Below are 17,607 nucleotides of genomic sequence, written 5' to 3' on the forward strand. Positions count from 1 at the left end.
TTTTTTGACATTTTAAGGCTTATAATAGCCTTCATAAAATAAATATTATAGTTGCAAATAGATGCCATAATGGATAAATAATAACCTCATATTTTGGCTATAAAAATATCTTTATAGTTGTTTTAAAATTCTATCTTATACTTTAGAAAGATCAAATATGCTATTTAAAGTTTGTCTTTATAGCACTAATAAAATACTATAAAAAGTCAGCATTCCATAGAGTGTAGCTAAATGCTATAAAAAGTTTTTATTTCTAATAGCGTTGGTTGTCACAACTTTACATAAAACACTATAATAGACCTATTATAGCATTTTTTTAAAAGCTATCGTAGCCCTTTTTCTTGTAGGGATCCCATGAGTTGATATTCACTGAAAGAAGAAAATCAAAACAATCCAATATATCTGTGTGTTTTAATAAAGAAATCACAATCAAGATTTGCTATTATAACTATATATGTTGACAACTTAAATATAATTGGAACATCTGAAGAGCTTTTAAAGGCAATAGAATATCTCAAAAAAGAATTTGAGATGAAAGATTTTAGAAAAAAACAAAATTTGCCTTGGCTTGCAAATTGAGCATTAGGAGATAGGATATTTATTCATCAATAAACTTATATGGGAAATTTTTTTAAAAAAGTTAAATGGATAAAACACATCAATTGAACATTCTAATGGAAGGTCGTTCACTAGATTTGAAGAAAGATATATTTCGACCTTGAGATAATAACGAAAAAATTCTTAGTCATAAAGTACCATATCTTAGTGCAATTGGTGCACTTATGTATCTTGCTAATAATATAAGACCGGATATTGCATTTTCAATAAATTTATTAGCTAGATATAGTTTTTCTCTAACAAAAAGACATCGGAATGGAATTAATATACTCTGTTATCTCCCGAGGAACGATCAATATGGGTTTATTTTATTAAATAAATCAAATATTAATCTAATTGGTTATGCAGATTTTGATATTTATCTGATCAACACAAAGCTAGATCTCAAACAGGTTATCTATTCACATGTAGAGGCACTACTATATCATGGCGATCAGTAAAATATACCATAATGACTACTTCTTCAAATCATACTGAAATTCTTGCAATTCACGAAGCAAGTCGAAAATGTGTATGGCTAAAATCAATAACTCAGAACATTCATGAAACATGTGGTTTGTCTTATAATAAAAATCTTCCACCAATATTATACCAAGACAATACAACTTGCATAGCCCAAATCAAAGGAGGATATAATAAAGAAGATAGAACAAAGCATATTTCATCAAAACTTTTTTACACTCATGATCTTGAAGAAAAAGGCGACATCATTGTACAACAAAATTTGTTCGAAGGATAACCCGACAGGCTTATTTGCAAAACCATTACCAACCGCAACCTTGAAAAATCAAAGCTAGATCTCAGACAGGTTATTTGTTCACATGTGGAGGCACTACTATATCATGGCGATCAGTGAAACATACCATAATGGCTACTTTTTCAAATCATGTTGAAATTCTTGCATTCACGAGGCAAGTCGAGAATGTGTATGGCTAAGATCAATAACTCAGAACATTCGTGGAACATGTATTTGTTTTATAATAAAAATCTTCCAACAATATTATACCAAGACAACAAAACTTGCATAGACCAAATCAAAATGAGGATATATTAAAGAAGATAGAACTAAGCATATTTCACCAAAACTTATTTACACTCATGATCGTGAAGAAAAAGGCGACATCACTATATAACAAAATTTGTTTGAAGGATAACCTGGTAGGCTTATTTACAAAACCATTACCAACTGCAACCTTGAAAAATCAAAGTTAGATCTTAAACAAGTTATCTGATCACATGTGGAGGCACTGCCATATGGCGATCAGTGAAACATACCACAATGGCTACTTTTTCAAATCGTGCTGAAATTCTTGCAATTCACGAGACAAGTCGAGAATGTGTGTGCCTAAGATTAATAACTCAGCACATTCGTGGAACATGTGGCTTGCCTTATAATAAAAATCTTCCAACAATATTATAATAAGACAACACAATCTGCATAGCCCAAATCAAAAGAGGATATATTAAAGGAGATATAACAAAACATATTTCACCAAAACTTTTCTACACTCATTATCTTAAAGAAAGAAGTGACATCACTGTACAACAAAAATTTGTTTGAAGGATAACCTGACAGGCTTATTTACAAAACCATTACCAATCGCAACCTTGAAAAATTGGTACACAACATTTGAATACGGCGCCTTAGAGTTCTCAAGTGACGTTTTCATGAGCAAGAGCAAATATATTGTATTCTTTTAGAAATATTAGATTATATGAAATATGTACTATTTTTTATTCACTAGGGTTTTTTTCCATTGGATTTTTTCTAGTAAGGTTTTAATGAAACATATTTGATATATATGTATGCGCATCTAAGGGGAATTATTATAAATATTATATAAATAGATGTCCAATGCTTAGTGTCCTAAAAGCCATGTGTCATTCTTCATGTTATGCCTTGTAATAATTCATGTTTGGTGTCTATGTAAGACCACATTCTACTTGCTAAATTATCTATAAATAATGGCATTTGGTGGTTTTAAATTATATGCACATCAATGAGAATAAAAAGAGAATTTCATATATTTTTTATTTCCATTATTCCTATTTCCATAATTTTATAATTTTAGTTATTTTATAAGTTTATTATATCCATATCCGTATTCCCATTATGCTCCTCAATTTTACAACACTAAAAAAATAGTAGAAATTTAATTTTTATATATAGCTCTAAATTTCCTTTTTTTTTTTTTTTTTTTTTGTGAAATATAGTCAGTCTTGGTTTTCAACAAATGGGCGTGTAATCGGGCCTACATGGTGGGTCGGCCCAAATGAGTTAGATTGGGCCTTGCAGGAATTTGATAAAGAAGGATCGATAACAGTGAAACAAATATCCAAAGAGCAAAATTATGTTATATTACCAAATTAAAATAATGCCAAAACGACATTAAATCGAGAAGTTGGGTTAATTATGTATTTGCGATTCCTTTTCTTTTCTTTTATTTTTTTAAAAAGGATCCATTTCTGCGACATCAATCAGAAAACCCTGATATTCACATATATATATATAAACACGAAGCCTCAAAACCCTAATTCTTCCCTTTCGTTTCTCTCCTCTGTTCTTCACTTCACACACAATCACTCTCCAATGGCTGCTGCCGCCCGCCCCCTTGTTTCCGTCCAGTCCCTTGAAGGGGATATGGCTACCGATGCGGCGCCTACCGTCCCGCTTCCGGACGTGATGAAGGCTTCAATTCGCCCGGACATTGTTAGCTTTGTCCATTCCAACATCTCGAAGAACAGCCGTCAGCCCTACGCCGTCAGCAAGCGCGCCGGCCACCAAACTTCAGCGGAGTCTTGGGGTACTGGACGTGCTGTGTCTCGTATTCCCCGTGTTCCTGGTGGTGGTACTCACCGTGCTGGTCAGGGTGCTTTCGGAAACATGTGTCGTGGTGGTCGAATGTTCGCTCCGACTAAGATCTGGCGCCGTTGGCACCGTAAGATCAATGTGAATCAGAAGAGGTATGCTGTTGTGTCGGCTATTGCAGCCTCGGCTGTTCCATCATTGGTTCTTGCTCGCGGTCATCGAATCGAGTCTGTTCCTGAATTGCCCCTTGTTGTGAGCGACTCGGCTGAAGGCGTTGAGAAGACCTCTGCTGCAATAAAGGTTCTTAAACAGGTTGGGGCGTTTCCCGATGCTGAGAAGGCCAAAGATAGCCATGCGATCCGTCCTGGTAAGGGTAAGATGAGGAACCGTCGTTATATTTCTCGCAAGGGTCCATTGATTGTTTACGGAACTGAGGGTGCTAAGCTTGTTAAGGCCTTCCGTAACATTCCTGGAGTTGAGATTGCTAACGTTGAGAGGCTTAATTTGTTGAAACTTGCTCCCGGTGGACACCTTGGAAGGTTTGTGATCTGGACCAAGTCTGCTTTTGAGAAGCTTGATTCTATCTATGGATCTTTTGAGAAGCCTTCAGAGAAGAAAAAGGGTTATGTCCTTCCGAGATCTAAGATGATGAATGCTGATTTGTCAAGGATTATTAACTCTGATGAAGTGCAATCTGTAGTGAAGCCTATTAAGAAGAATGTTAAGAGACCTTCATTGAAGAAGAACCCATTGAAGAACTTGAACGCCATGCTCAAGCTTAACCCATATGCTAAGACTGCTAGAAGAATGGCTCTTTTGGCGGAGGAGCAACGTGTTAAGGCTAAGAAGGAGAAACTCGACAAGAAGAGGAATTTGACTACAAAGGTATAACTTTCCCACTCTTAGTGAGATCTTTTGCATGTTGCTCGTCAATAGTTATTTACTTTCTTTTGAAAAACAAGTAGTGCATATATTCATATTAGTCTGGACTTATGATATTGCCTACCTTCATGTATTTCTAATTATTTGTTGCTTTGGGGTTGGTTTTCATTCTTTGTTTTGGTTTATTTTGATTGGTCGTTTACTGACATTTCTCTTGAATGTTTATATGTGGTTCTCAGTTATGGGTCTGCTGTTGGTAAGCTTTATTTTTAATTGTTTCAAGATAACATATAACTTGGATATGTATCCATTTTCATGTTTAGTGTTGACTCTTTATACTAACATTTTTTTATAACTGTAATGGTTTGTCATGGATTTAACATCACTATATTCTTGATACGTTCCATCTGACATCACTGCAAGTAATGAAAATGTTGATTACAGTTTCATTTATGAGATGCAAATGTTTATGCTTCATATCTGATCAGATTAGTTGAATTCACAACCAATCCTTTTCTTTGGTGTACTCGTCTTTTCCTGCCTACCAGTAATCTGTGTTGGTTTTGGTTGGGAACTGTGTTATTGGAGTCTTCTTTGTTGTTAAAATGTTGATATATTTAAATTTTCGGTCCAAATGATTTAACATTTGTTTTTATCTTCTTGAGGGAGTAGTTTCTATCCTTTGAAAATTTTCTGTACTTCTCTGTATTACTTCTTTTAAACTAAAATCATGGATGCCGTGAACACAAGTTGTTTAATAAGGTGGTACAATTGTTATTGTAGAACATCCTAACCTCGGTGTTGATTTCTTTTCCCCTTTTGTACATGAACTTACAGGAGGAGGCTACTGCAATCAGAGCCGCAGGAAAGGCTTGGTATCAAACGATGATCTCAGACAGCGATTACACCGAGTTCGAGAACTTCTCGAAATGGCTTGGTGTCTCTCAGTAATTTCGTTTTTGTTTATTTAAAATCTCATAGACCTTATTACTTTTGTTAATCTATTTTCTTAAGGAGTTCTTATTCTTGCTTTGATTTTTTTTTCTTTTGCGTTTATGAAGGGAAGTGATTTGGGAGAACACTGAGTGAAATAACATCGATAATTTAACTTTGGCCTTTTGCTCTCCCATTTTTATCTAGATTCCTTCTCTTTGTTTAGTTGTTCCTATTGTCGAAACTGAAAATTATAAAGAGGAGTGCAGCTTCATATCATTTCATTATTGTGATGTTATATGCTGTGATTTGCATGTCTTCTCTGTTTTTTGTTGCTGTTTTTCAATTGCATATCATTTTCCCGATAAGCCATGATTTGTGTGTGCTAGATTTTTTTGGGCACATTTTTCCAAGTTGAACATTGGTGAGTTAGTTTGAGATGTACTCTATCCACCCAGCTATATTTTTTATTTTTATTTTTTTCATGGCATATAGAAATTAAGCGTTTAGAAAAAAGTTTTTTTTAGATAATTTTTAGGATAAAAATTGTTTAAAATACTACCTTCTGAAGGTATTTAAACATTTAATTTTTTTCAAAATGACTTGTTTTTAAATTATAAACACTTGAAATAGTTAAATCAAATCCATCCTAAATTGAAAAGGGCGGTGAAATTGATTGAATCCAATTGTCATGATAAGTTTTATTCCATATTTAACATGGGGGAATTATTCTCATTTCTGATATCCTTCTTGTGGGGTATTTAATCTCTTACTTGGACAGCTCTCCATTATTAGCTCTTTCAAACCTGTCTCTGGATTGTCGTGGAGTCTTAGAAGAGTGCAGCTTCAAGAGTTGTATTGAGTTTGGAATGATGGGCTTAGGCCGAATTGGTTCATGGGTCTGGATTTGGTTGGTCTATGGACTTAATTAATTGGATTCGAGCCTGGTCTTTGGGTCCTATTAATTGGCTTTAGGTCTATTTTGACATTTTAGATCCAAATTAAGCCTATATTTGAGAATAATTTAGTGCACAAGTTTAACTAAAATTTGTGGAGGATGATCAAACTTTTAATATGAGAAAAACCAACGTTTATTTTAGACCTACTTTGATTTGAAGAGATTGTAGAAATTTGGATTTAAAAGGGGAATTCATGTTTCATCCTAATTTAATTTGACTTGGGACAACTTAAAAATTTTGAACCTTAGAATGAGAATTCGAGTTTTATCTCGATTTAATTTGATTTTGAGATAAAATTTAAAAATTTTGAACTTTAGAATGAGAATTTGAGTTTTATCTTCAATTTAATTTAATTTTGGAGATAAAACTCAAAAAAATCTTTAATTTAGAATGAGAATTTGAGTTTCATCCCAAATTCATTTGGAGATTAAAATTAATTAATGTAAGGGTGGTACATGGCTACTTTTAGAAAATGAGGAGAGAAAAATAATAAAAAAAAGAAAATTTTATTGGGGTTTTTAAATCAATGAAATCAGATATCACAGAATATTTTAGATTTTCTGATTTGATTTTGGATTCCAACAAGAGTCTCCATTCTCTTTTTTCTTTGTTTTTTTGTTTTTTTTTTTAACTCAAGCCGTCGAGCTGCTAGGACGAGCCGAGCCGAGCCATGAGTCCCCGGAGCCACAGCCATAGATCCAACCGGAGCATCAAAACTTTTTTCTTTTTTCTTTTTTTTTTTCTTTTCCCGTTTCCCTTCTTTCTGACCTCTCATTACTTAAACTTCTTCTTTTCTCTCTCTTTTTTTTTTTCTCTCTTTTTTTTTCTTTTCGTTTATTTTCTCTTCTTTTTCCTTTCTTTTAATCTAAACCTAACTTCGAAATGTTTTTTTTTCATAACTAAATTAATTTTTTTTAACTCTTTTTTTTCTGTTTTTTTTTTCCCTTTTTTTTCCTTCAGCATAAAACTCTATTTTTTTCTTTTCCTTTTAATTTTATTTATTTTTTTCAACGATTTTTTTTTCCATTTTCTCCCTTTTTTCAGAAAATTTTTGTTTTTTTTTTAAAAATTTTTTTTTTCCGTTTTATTTTTTTTCTTATTATTTAAAATTCCCAAAGGTAATTATTTTTTTTTATTAACTCACCCTTATTTTTTGTTTATCACCCAAGTGTCATCTTGTAGCTTACATATTACGAGGGATCAACATTCTTTTTTGCAAGAGGTGAGTATTTTGTTATTGTAGTTATGAACAAAAGGCCAGGTGGCTTGAGGGATTTCAACATCCTTTTGCTGCAAAGCCCGATCCTATTTGTAACCTGAAGACTCCACCTAAGTCCTTAAGGACTTTGGCACCTTATTGGTTTCGATCTTAGTATGTGGTCTGCAGGTTCTGTCGATTCCAGCCTTAGTCTTTAACGTTGAGCATTCCGTCGGTTTCCAACTCAGTGCTTTAACGGCTCTGATCTCCGCCCTTTATTGACTTCGATCTTAATACGTGGTCGGAGGATTCCGTCGGTCCTAGCCTCAGTCTTTGACTTGAGCATTCCATCGGTTTCCAACTCAGTGCTTGATCTTCGCCCCGTATTGGCTTCTATCTTAGTACGCGACCTGAGGGTTCCGTCGATTCCAGCCTCGGTCTTTGACTTGAGCATTCCGTCGGTTTCCAACTTAGTGCTCTAACGGCTCTGATCTCCGCCCTTTATTGGCTTCGATCTTAGTACGCAGCTTGAGGATTCTGTTAGTCTCAGCCTCAGTCTTTGACTTGAGCATTCCGTCAATTTCCAACTCAGTGCTCTAACGACTCTGATGTCCAACCCCTTATTGGCTTCGACCTTAGTACGTGATCTGAGGATTCCATCAGTCCCAGCCTCAGTCTTTGATTTGAGCATTCCATCGGTTTCCAACTCAGCGCTCTAACGGCTCTGATCTCCGCCCTTTGTTTATTTATTCATTTATTATTATTATTATTACTATTTTGAAATTTATGCGGTTGAGATTCACCCACTTTTTTTGTGTAGCATCATGATCTGCTTTACCGAACGCGTTTTTTCTGGAAAGCGATATCTCGTGATCTTTGCAAATAGAGACCAACCTAATGAGGATGGACTTAGCCTTCCTGTGGAGGAGCCATTGGATGGTCCCTTTGCAGATATTTGGCCTGATTTGAATGACGATGTGATGGCTACTGGACTATTGATGGAAGTGTCTTTGACTTCGGATAAAAAAGTGTGGACTTTAAAAAAGTCTACCATCCACAGCAAGGCTCCTAACTATGATAGAGTGTCAACTCTTGTGCATCGTTTGATTGAAAATGAAGTTTGTGGGAATGCTGTAACAATGTCCCTGGAGAGTTTACCTTTACTGATTGCTACTAGGAATGGCTAGAGTTTGTTGTTGGTCGAAACGAATATCGCTTTTATGACACTTGTTTGTTCAATGCAGTGATGGCCTCTTTGTACACGTATGATCGCAATAGCGATGTTGTGCGGGCCCTTTGCGAAGCTTGGTGCCCATCCAATAACACCTTTCATACCATGGCGGGTGAACTATCAATATCTTTATGGGATTTATGGTCCTTCGAGGGTCCTCCTATTAAAGGAAGGTTCTACAAGGAAGTTATCCCCAACTTCAAGGAATTAATCGGCTCACGAAAGAAAGGAAGATATTTGCTAATGACCTGCGAACATTTTTTTCATGCATACTACTTGATAGTTTTATCACAAGGAAAGAATCGTACGAAGTCTTCCAAAAATGACCGTGGGACCTTCACCAAAAGCGATTCACGGGTGACCATCAACGCATGGATTTCGTTTTGGTTCCTTAGTACTCGAAAGTATGACAGACCTCCAAATAGAAAGCAAAAGAGAGCCTTTCGTCCCCAATCTACTCATAATCCGAGCGGTGCAGAGATCACATTTCGAGCATGGTCAGCTAGAGAAAGCATGTTTTTTAGGAACTCGGGGTGGAAGACAATCCGCAGGACAAGACGTAGCTAGCAGCCTTTTTGTCCTGTAGGCTATGTTTTTTCGTGTTTCCCTAGAAAGGAGCCCATCTTCGTCCTCGCGTCTTCAGAACTGCCAGCTTAATGGCTGACAGGAATATTTTCAGCCTTGCCGTTCCCGTCCTAGCGAACATATATCCAGGCTTAGGAGTGATAACCGAAACTTCAAACCTAATCAGGCGCACGGATTTCTGCTTCCCTATGCAGTATGTCCATGGTTTGGCTGCCAATTATTTTAACACCCACTACCCTGTTCCGGTAGATGTTCAGGGTCCTAAGATGTCCAACTTTTCTAATGAAGGCGGGGTGATCTACTTTGGGGAATATGAAGCTCGAGATTTGATCCACAAGGGGGCAAGCATCCAGTGGCATGTGAATATTCAGGGTATGAATAAACACAAGCAAGTGATTGATAATGAGTACCTCTCCTTTAGTGGGTCTTCACATTTTTCCAGTATGTGATCCTGTTACGTATCATCCCAATGTGGGAGCACCTCAATTATTGAATCGTATAGCCGTTACTGGTTCGGCAGAAAATTTGGCTTTTACCAAGACCATCCTAATGACATAGGGGGATTCCCTCCTATCTCCACCTCCCGCAATGTACTGTATCACTGGAGGATTTGTACGAGGAGTAGGACCTCTTCCAAAGCATTCTTTCCTGCCCGCACGCTAAACTCACATAATCACGCCACTTCGCGTTTCAAGGCTTGGTGATAGGAGAAACATGGAAGCTACTTTGAGGAGAACATACATCATTTGGTATTCAACGTCATTCCTCCTTTGGCACAACCCAAACTTTTCAAAAGCAAAGGGACCATCGAGGGAAGCAAACAACTTCATTTGGTTGAAGAGACGACCTTAGTCACACGAAAGAATGCTCCACACTCAATGGAAGAGGAGAGTCAAAGTAGCACTAGTGATCGTCATTGGAAGAGGCCCTCTAAGAAGCCGAAGGCATCAGGCCATGATTCTTTAGCAAGGGATTAAACCGATTTTGGAGTCCCCGATGCTCCTAACTTACTAGTACAATTTGTGTTTTCTTTTATTTTTTTTATTTTTTTTATATGACCCATGCTGTGTTATTTTTTTTAGTCGCCTTTGAATGCCTTACTCCAAGAGCTGGCAAGGCCACAAAGTGAAGAATCCTTAATGAGCCCCTTCATTATCGATACAGTCGCTGAGGGTACCGAAACTTTAGAGATGCTGCTTGAAAAACTTGCTACTCTTGAACACATTCACCATGTCGGAAAGGAAATAGGCATATGGTACGTTGAAGCTTTGGCTTCTCAAAATAGGGAAGCAGTTTTCCCAAACACTCCTTCAGCAGAGAGAGTTCTACAACTGGGGGAAGCTTCAAAAACCTTGGCAAGCTCAAATGGACATAAGCCTACTTCTACGTGTACGAACGACTCTGGGACCTTGGTTGGCACAAGGGTGAACCTGACTCATCCTCTTGTGGCCCAGAAACTCCCCAAACATGTGAACAAATCAACTTCCGCGGTTGTTTCTAGGGTGTCCGAATTTTGCGTTGCCAATGTAGTTTCTGATGTTGACGCCATGCTGTCTTGGCTATGTGGGAAACTATACAGAAGAAAATCATACGTACCCCCTTCGAGAAGGTCCTTTGTCTGAAAAACGTAACTCACCAGATGTTTGTGGAAATTTCTGACATTTGTGGAGCCAATCTTCCCCCACTTAGAAAGCTTATAGATGACTATTATTGAAATGTGGAGAGGTACAATCAATTTCAATCACCATTTTCTTCTCAATTGACCCAGTCAAATAAGAACCAATGTTTGGAGGAGGCTGAGTTTCACTTTGAGAAGATATTATATGATGAAAGTAGTGCCCTTGCTAAAAGAAAAGCACTACTAGAGCATGATTCTCGATCTTTGCAAGAAGATGAAGAATTATTAGTGAAGCTAGTAGTCATCAAAGTTGAACGAGTCAAAATATCGAAGCAACTCTTGGAGAATGAGAATCTTCTGAATCAACACAAGCTTGATGCCTCCAACACGAGAGGGGCTATAACATAGAGACTACTCCTGCTATTTCTGACAAGGACGTCAAAGCCTTGAAGATGCTGCACCAAATGTTAGAAGCTATGTAACAGAAGCTGAAAGACTACAAGTGGTGGAGAGGAAAGCTTCCCTTTCAGTCTTGCTTTCCCGGTAGAATTGACCTTCGCACAGAGCTTCAGCTACGGGAATTGGAAGGATTCTCTGCTCAGAGACTCACCTCTCGGCCTTGTCTCGTGGTTCTCCTAGATCTACTCTGCAAGTCCTTCAGACCAGCCTCTCTCTCAGAATCAATATATGCACATCTCTATGTATCCATGTATATACCAGTTTCTGTATCTGTATATCTTTTCGGCGAATTTGAAGAAGCTATTTATAGGCGAGGCCTTGGCTTTCTGAATTTGTGGTCACCACTATATAGTTATGGTAGTTCCTAAAATGGCAGAATGGAAAATTCCTTCTGTTACTCAATCAATCCGTCAGAAATGCACAACTGAAAGTTGTACATTTGTCAGAATCTTCCGCAAATGTGTTGCTCTTCACATCTTCGATCTAACGCCGCATGCGGTGTTGTTTTTTTTATTATCGCATGCGGTTGAAATTGCATTCATTGCTAGAGCTCTTGATCGATTGTCGCATGCGTCGTCATTGCGTTGATCATCTCTTCGTTCTTAATTGATAGGCGCAATGTGACGTAGATGCGTTGTTTATTTTGCTTTTGAGCCATGAATGCATGCGGTGACTGATTTCCTGCAAAACAGAAACTGAAGCATTCTATTCTACCATCGCAATGGTGTTAGTGGGTGTATTTACGACATTTTATAATTTTTGCATTTCTTAGTCAATTTGTATACTATCGACGTAACTTTCCTTTCTTTTTGCCGCAATATCTAAATAAAACAGTATAAATAACTTGTATTTCTACAAGTTATCAGGCATCGATCTTGGATTGATCTATTTCTATCCCTCGATGTCTTACAATGAGGCCCAGAAACTTCCCTGAGGTTACGTCAAATGCGCATTTGAGGGGGTTCATCTTTAACTAGTACTTTCGAAGGCGATCGAACACAGTTTTTAGATCTTTTAGGTGGACTTGTCGTCGCTTGGTCTTGACCATAAGGTCATCCACATAGCATTCCACGTGTTTGTGCAACATATCATCAAACACCTTCTACATGGCACGTTGATAAGTAGCGCCAGCATTCTTCAACTCGAAGGGCATATCTTGTAACAATATATCCTTTTTAGGGTTCGAAACGCTGTCATTTCCTCATCTGCAATTGCCATTTGTATCTGGTTATACCCAGATGAATCGTCCATGAAGGATAAGGCCTCATGTCCCATTGTTGCATCGACCATGATCTTTGTGATGGGCAATGGAAAATCGGGCATGCGCTGTTTAGATCACGAAAGTTCACACAGATACGAAGTTGCCCGTTCTTTTTTCTAACCAGGACAATGTTGGCTATCCACGTTGGGTATTGAACTTTGCGGATGAACCCTTCTTCAATTAGCTTATTTACTTAAGCCTCAATCTAGGGGATAAATTCCGACCGAAAGCGTCGTTGAGCTTGCTTAACGGGTCGACACCCTTGTTTGATTGCGAGATGGTGGACTGCTACCTTCAGATCCATTCCCAGCATCTCTTTGTATGACCAAGCGAAAACATCCCTATATTCGGTGAGCAAACTCATGTATTCGCCCTCTTCCTCTTCTGAGAGGGATGTACTGATGAAAGTCGGACGCAGCTCTTCTACTGTGTCCAGATTCACCTCTTTGAGCTCGTCCACCGTAGATTGACCACCGTCCTCCAGACCTCGTGGAATGTTACCTTGTGGAATGTCCTCCATTTCATCCTCGGTCATACGTTCTTTAGGTCTTCGGTGATGGTGATGTGGTGGCACGAAGTTTCACATTCCTCCAGCTCTAAATTTCCATTCTAAGGATTGGTGAAGACAACGTCGCGTCTCTTTACTTTAAACGAGCCCTCACTTGTGTTTGAAGTAACAAAGGTCTTTTTCTTCATGCGTGAGGGGAAGATACTACGGATTTCTTCATCACTTCTTGCCTTTCCTGATGATTTTTTATCCGATGGCCTTTCAGCGTCTTTAAGGTCGAGGCGTCACCAAATTGACACCCAGGGTATCAGCCCCCTCTTTGTTATAGTCGTATTGGGGGCATCATCGCAAACTTTTCCTTCCCCATTTGTCTCACTAGAGACATGTTTGTCGAGGCGATTTTCAACCCTTTTGTGCTTCAAGTGATAGAAAACAAGGTTGTGGGGTTTTCCTTCACTTTCCTTTGGAACTGCACCTAGTTTCTCCAATAGCTTTAGAACTTCACTTTCCTTGTGAGTTGTGAAGTCATAACCCGCCTTTGCCAATAGCTTGTAAGCCTTGGGATTGAATCCATCTTTAGTTCACTTCTCAGGTAGATTTAACTTTGTCACTTCTGCCTCCGGCTTGTGGACTTTCTGTTTTTTTATTGGCGTGAGAGGTGTGACGAAACTTTCCTTAGGATTTCTATATCGCCGATCTGTAAACCTTTTGAGCATTTCGTGAAAGGTGACTCGCCCTTCTTTCATCCCGACAAAGGGACACAACGTAGAATCGGAGGCTTTGAGCCTTTTTCATTCCTCACCACGGGTGTCTCTCCAACACTAGGAGATGTCCCACGCTCTTTTGGGCTAGAGGCTTGCACCTTGCCACCCGTTTCTTTCTCTGTGTTTGCTAGCGATTTTGGCCAAGATCCACCTGCTTTCTTTGTTAGTGAGGTCTCTGTAGGAATTATATCACCGAAATTCTCGCCCTTTAAGTAAAACATCGTATCTACGAAGTGAGATTCAGCCTCAGAATACGGATTAGAGTCCACTTCAACTTTTTTAATCCCATCCTGGTAGAACTTGAAACATTGATGCAGTGTTGACGTAATCACACCATTCCCATGAATACAATGGTGCCCCAGTAGCAGCCTATAGGTGGTATAACGTGAAACAACGCATCAGCCTTCACGTCGTCGATGAGGAGCTCTAAACCTATCATGCCTATCGCCCTTTAGCTGCCTTGATTATATTGGGATTGGTGTCCTAATTTTCTCGAAGTCTCATTGTTTTGTAAAGATACTGTTGGATCGATATGGGAACCCTAGAGGGGGTGAATAGGGTTTAATTAAACTTTTTTCTAAATTAACCCAATTAAACTTATTTATACGCATTTTATAAATAATAAGAAAAATTCAATTTATGCAACAAATAAGATGACAAAAAATGTGATAATTTAATTCTATCAAATTTTAGCAAATAAATAAAAATAAACTAAAACATACAATAAATTGCTTAAATTAATTGCAAAAATAAAAAGAAAAGAGTTAGAGAAGAAGACACCGTAATTTTATAGTGTTCGGTCAAACTCGACCTATTCCACTCCCCAAGCGCCCCTTGGGAATTTGAATAAAATCTTTTCGACTTTTTCCACGGATTAAAGCCCAACCGTTACACCACCGCTCCTTTTACGGGTTCAAGAGCAAACCCGATCATTCCACAGTTTAGGATCAAACTGTTACAAATATTGGAATTTTGGAAGAACACAATACAACTCTCACTAGAGTGGATTTACAAGTTTAAACACTCAACAAATTTATCCTAACAATACAATAACACTCTCTCAAGAATAAGATAAAAAAAATTGGGAACTTAGAGAGAGCAACAATGGAACTTTTGAGTTTTGGAGGATTATGAAATGTAAAATTTGTTAGTTTAAAATTTGGAGAGAAAGATGGTTTATATAGAGCTGAAAAAATTTTTAGAAACCACAATTAATTTGGACCATTGGATTTTGGAAAAGAAAAATCAATGGTGGAGATTTTAAACTAAACTAGTCGTTAAATACAAATAAAATATAATATTAAATTCATTTTCTTTTGAAATTCTTTTCTTTCTAAAATTAATCCAAAAATAAAAAAAACATATCATGTGTCAAAAACTAGTCGTTAGACACAAACATAAAATAATATTAAATTTATTTTCCTTTTAATTCATTCTTTTTAAAGCCAATCCAAAAATAAAAAACATACAATGTGTAAAAACTAGCCGTTAGACACAAACATAAAATAATATTAAACTTATTTTCCTTTTAATTCATTTTCTTTTTAAATTCATTCTTTTTAAAGTCAATCCAAAAATAAAAAAAACATACCATGTGTAAAAAAGCCTAGCCGTTAGACACAAACATAAAATAATATTAAATTTATTTTCCTTTTAAATTTCTTTTAATTTCAATTTTTTTATTTTAAATCAATCCAAAAATCAAAAGTCCATTTCAACCAATATGCTGCCACATGTCTACATGCAAATGATCTAGTTATACCATATCATCCACCAAAGTATTTTCTCTATAGACTTGTTTTGGTCATATCGTCTTCGTTTTAGCTCCGATTTCAGTGATTCAAAAAGTATTGGAATCGTTGTTTCGAGCTCTACGCTATGGACATATTAAAATACTAATATTTTCAGTAATTAAAAATGAGTTTGTTATCATCAAAAATTGATTAATTAATTAATTAAAATTAATTAATTTAAGATTAAGGGCCAAAAAACCAACAATCTCCCCTTTTTGATGATGACAAACCATTCAAGAAAATAGCTTGAAATACATGTAAACCATATGTAGCACATAATAAAATTCAACATATCACCAAAAAGATCATTCTTGAAATTCACACAAAAAAAAAAAATTTCCCCCTAATTAATACATCATCATAACAAATTTATAGCATATTTTTCTTAAACTCTCCCCCTTTGGAATCATCAAAGAATAATTAAGAAAAATTTAGGACTACATAAATGTTTCCCTTAAAACATGAACATAAATTTAGCACAACTCCCTCTAAGAATATTAATACATGCTTTCCATATCTCCCCCTATCAAAATGCCTTCTAAAAGATTTAACAAGTAAAATTATAAAATCAGGAGGCATCACAACGAATAATACCGAGTCAACCTATTTTTGCAAAAGTTTTCTTCATTCAAAGGCTTGTAAAATATCGCTAATTGATTATTATAGCCTACAAATTCAAGAGTAATATTATCATTTTGCAACATGCTCTCTAATAAAGTGATGTCTAATATCAATATGCTTAGTCCTAAAATGATGTATAGGATTTTTAGTCAAATTAATAGCACTATATTTATCACAAAATATAAGCACATTATCAAACTTTAATCCAAAATCACAAAGAGTTTTGTTCATCCAAGAATTTGAGCACAACAACTAGCAACTGCAATATATCCGCTTCAGTAGTAAGGCAACCGAATTTTGCTTTTTACTAAACCAAGAAACTAAGGAATTACCAAAAAATTGACAAGTCCACTAGTACTCTTACGGTCAAGTAAACTACCCGCAAAATCCGCATCGGAATATCCTACCAAATTAAATTCAACATTCCTAGGATACATAAGCCTAAAACAATAGTACCAAGAAAATATTTAAAATTCTTTTAAGGCATGTAAATGTGATTCCTTAGGACAAGATTGAAATCTAGCATATAAAGACATACACTAAACATAATATCGGGTCTACTAGCAGTTAAATAAAGTAAAGATCCAATCATACCTCTATAAGTTTTTTATATCTACACACTTACCTTTTTCATCCTTGTCAAGCTTAGTGGATGTGCTCATAGGAGTTTTTGCAATTTTACCTTCATTGAATTTGAACCTTTGAGCAAATCCCTTGTGTATTTTTCTTGACTTATGAAAATACCATCCTTGAGTTATTTGATTTGGAGTCCAAGGAAGAAGCTAAGTTCTCCCATCATACTCATCTCAAATTCACTATGCATACACTTAGAAAATTCGTTACACAAAGATGAATTAGTAGAACCAAAAATAATATCATCCACATATATTTGTACTAAAAGCATATCATTTTCTTTAGTTTAATAAAAAGAGTAGTATCAATTTTACCCATTTTAATCCATTCTCAAGCAAGAAATTACAAGTCTATCACTCCAAGCTCTTGGAGCTTGTTTTAAGCCATAAAGAGCCTTTTTCAACTTATAGACATGATTAGAAAATCAAAACTTTCAAACCCCGGAAGTTGTTCTACATAAACTTCCTCCATGATATAACCATTTAAAAATGCACTTTTCACATCCATTTGATACAAAATGAAATTCTTATAAGAAGAAAAGCAACAACATTCTAATAGCTTCTAATCTACCAACGGGTGCAAAAATTTCTTCATAATCTATTCCTTCCTCTTGACAATAACTTGAACTACAAGTCTAGCTTTATTTAATGATATTTCCATTTTCATATCCATTAATTTCTAAGACCCATTTAGTCCATTATAGAAGCATGTGAGGGCCTAGGAGACTAACTCCAA

General features: G+C 36.3%; 1 protein-coding gene across 1 annotated transcript; it reads left to right on the plus strand.

Annotated features, from left to right (window-relative positions):
- The first annotated feature begins 3,123 nt into the window (after positions 1–3,123).
- LOC120073870 (60S ribosomal protein L4) lies at positions 3,124–5,521 on the plus strand. Its single transcript, XM_039026772.1, has 2 exons — positions 3,124–4,312; positions 5,147–5,521. Exons 1-2 carry the CDS (start codon positions 3,209–3,211, stop codon positions 5,258–5,260), a joined length of 1,218 nt encoding a protein of 405 aa, XP_038882700.1. The 5' UTR covers positions 3,124–3,208; the 3' UTR covers positions 5,261–5,521.
- Positions 5,522–17,607: the final 12,086 nt, after the last annotated feature.

Source organism: Benincasa hispida, chromosome 3 (genome assembly GCF_009727055.1).
Source record: "Benincasa hispida cultivar B227 chromosome 3, ASM972705v1, whole genome shotgun sequence".
Lineage (NCBI taxonomy): Eukaryota > Viridiplantae > Streptophyta > Magnoliopsida > Cucurbitales > Cucurbitaceae > Benincasa > Benincasa hispida.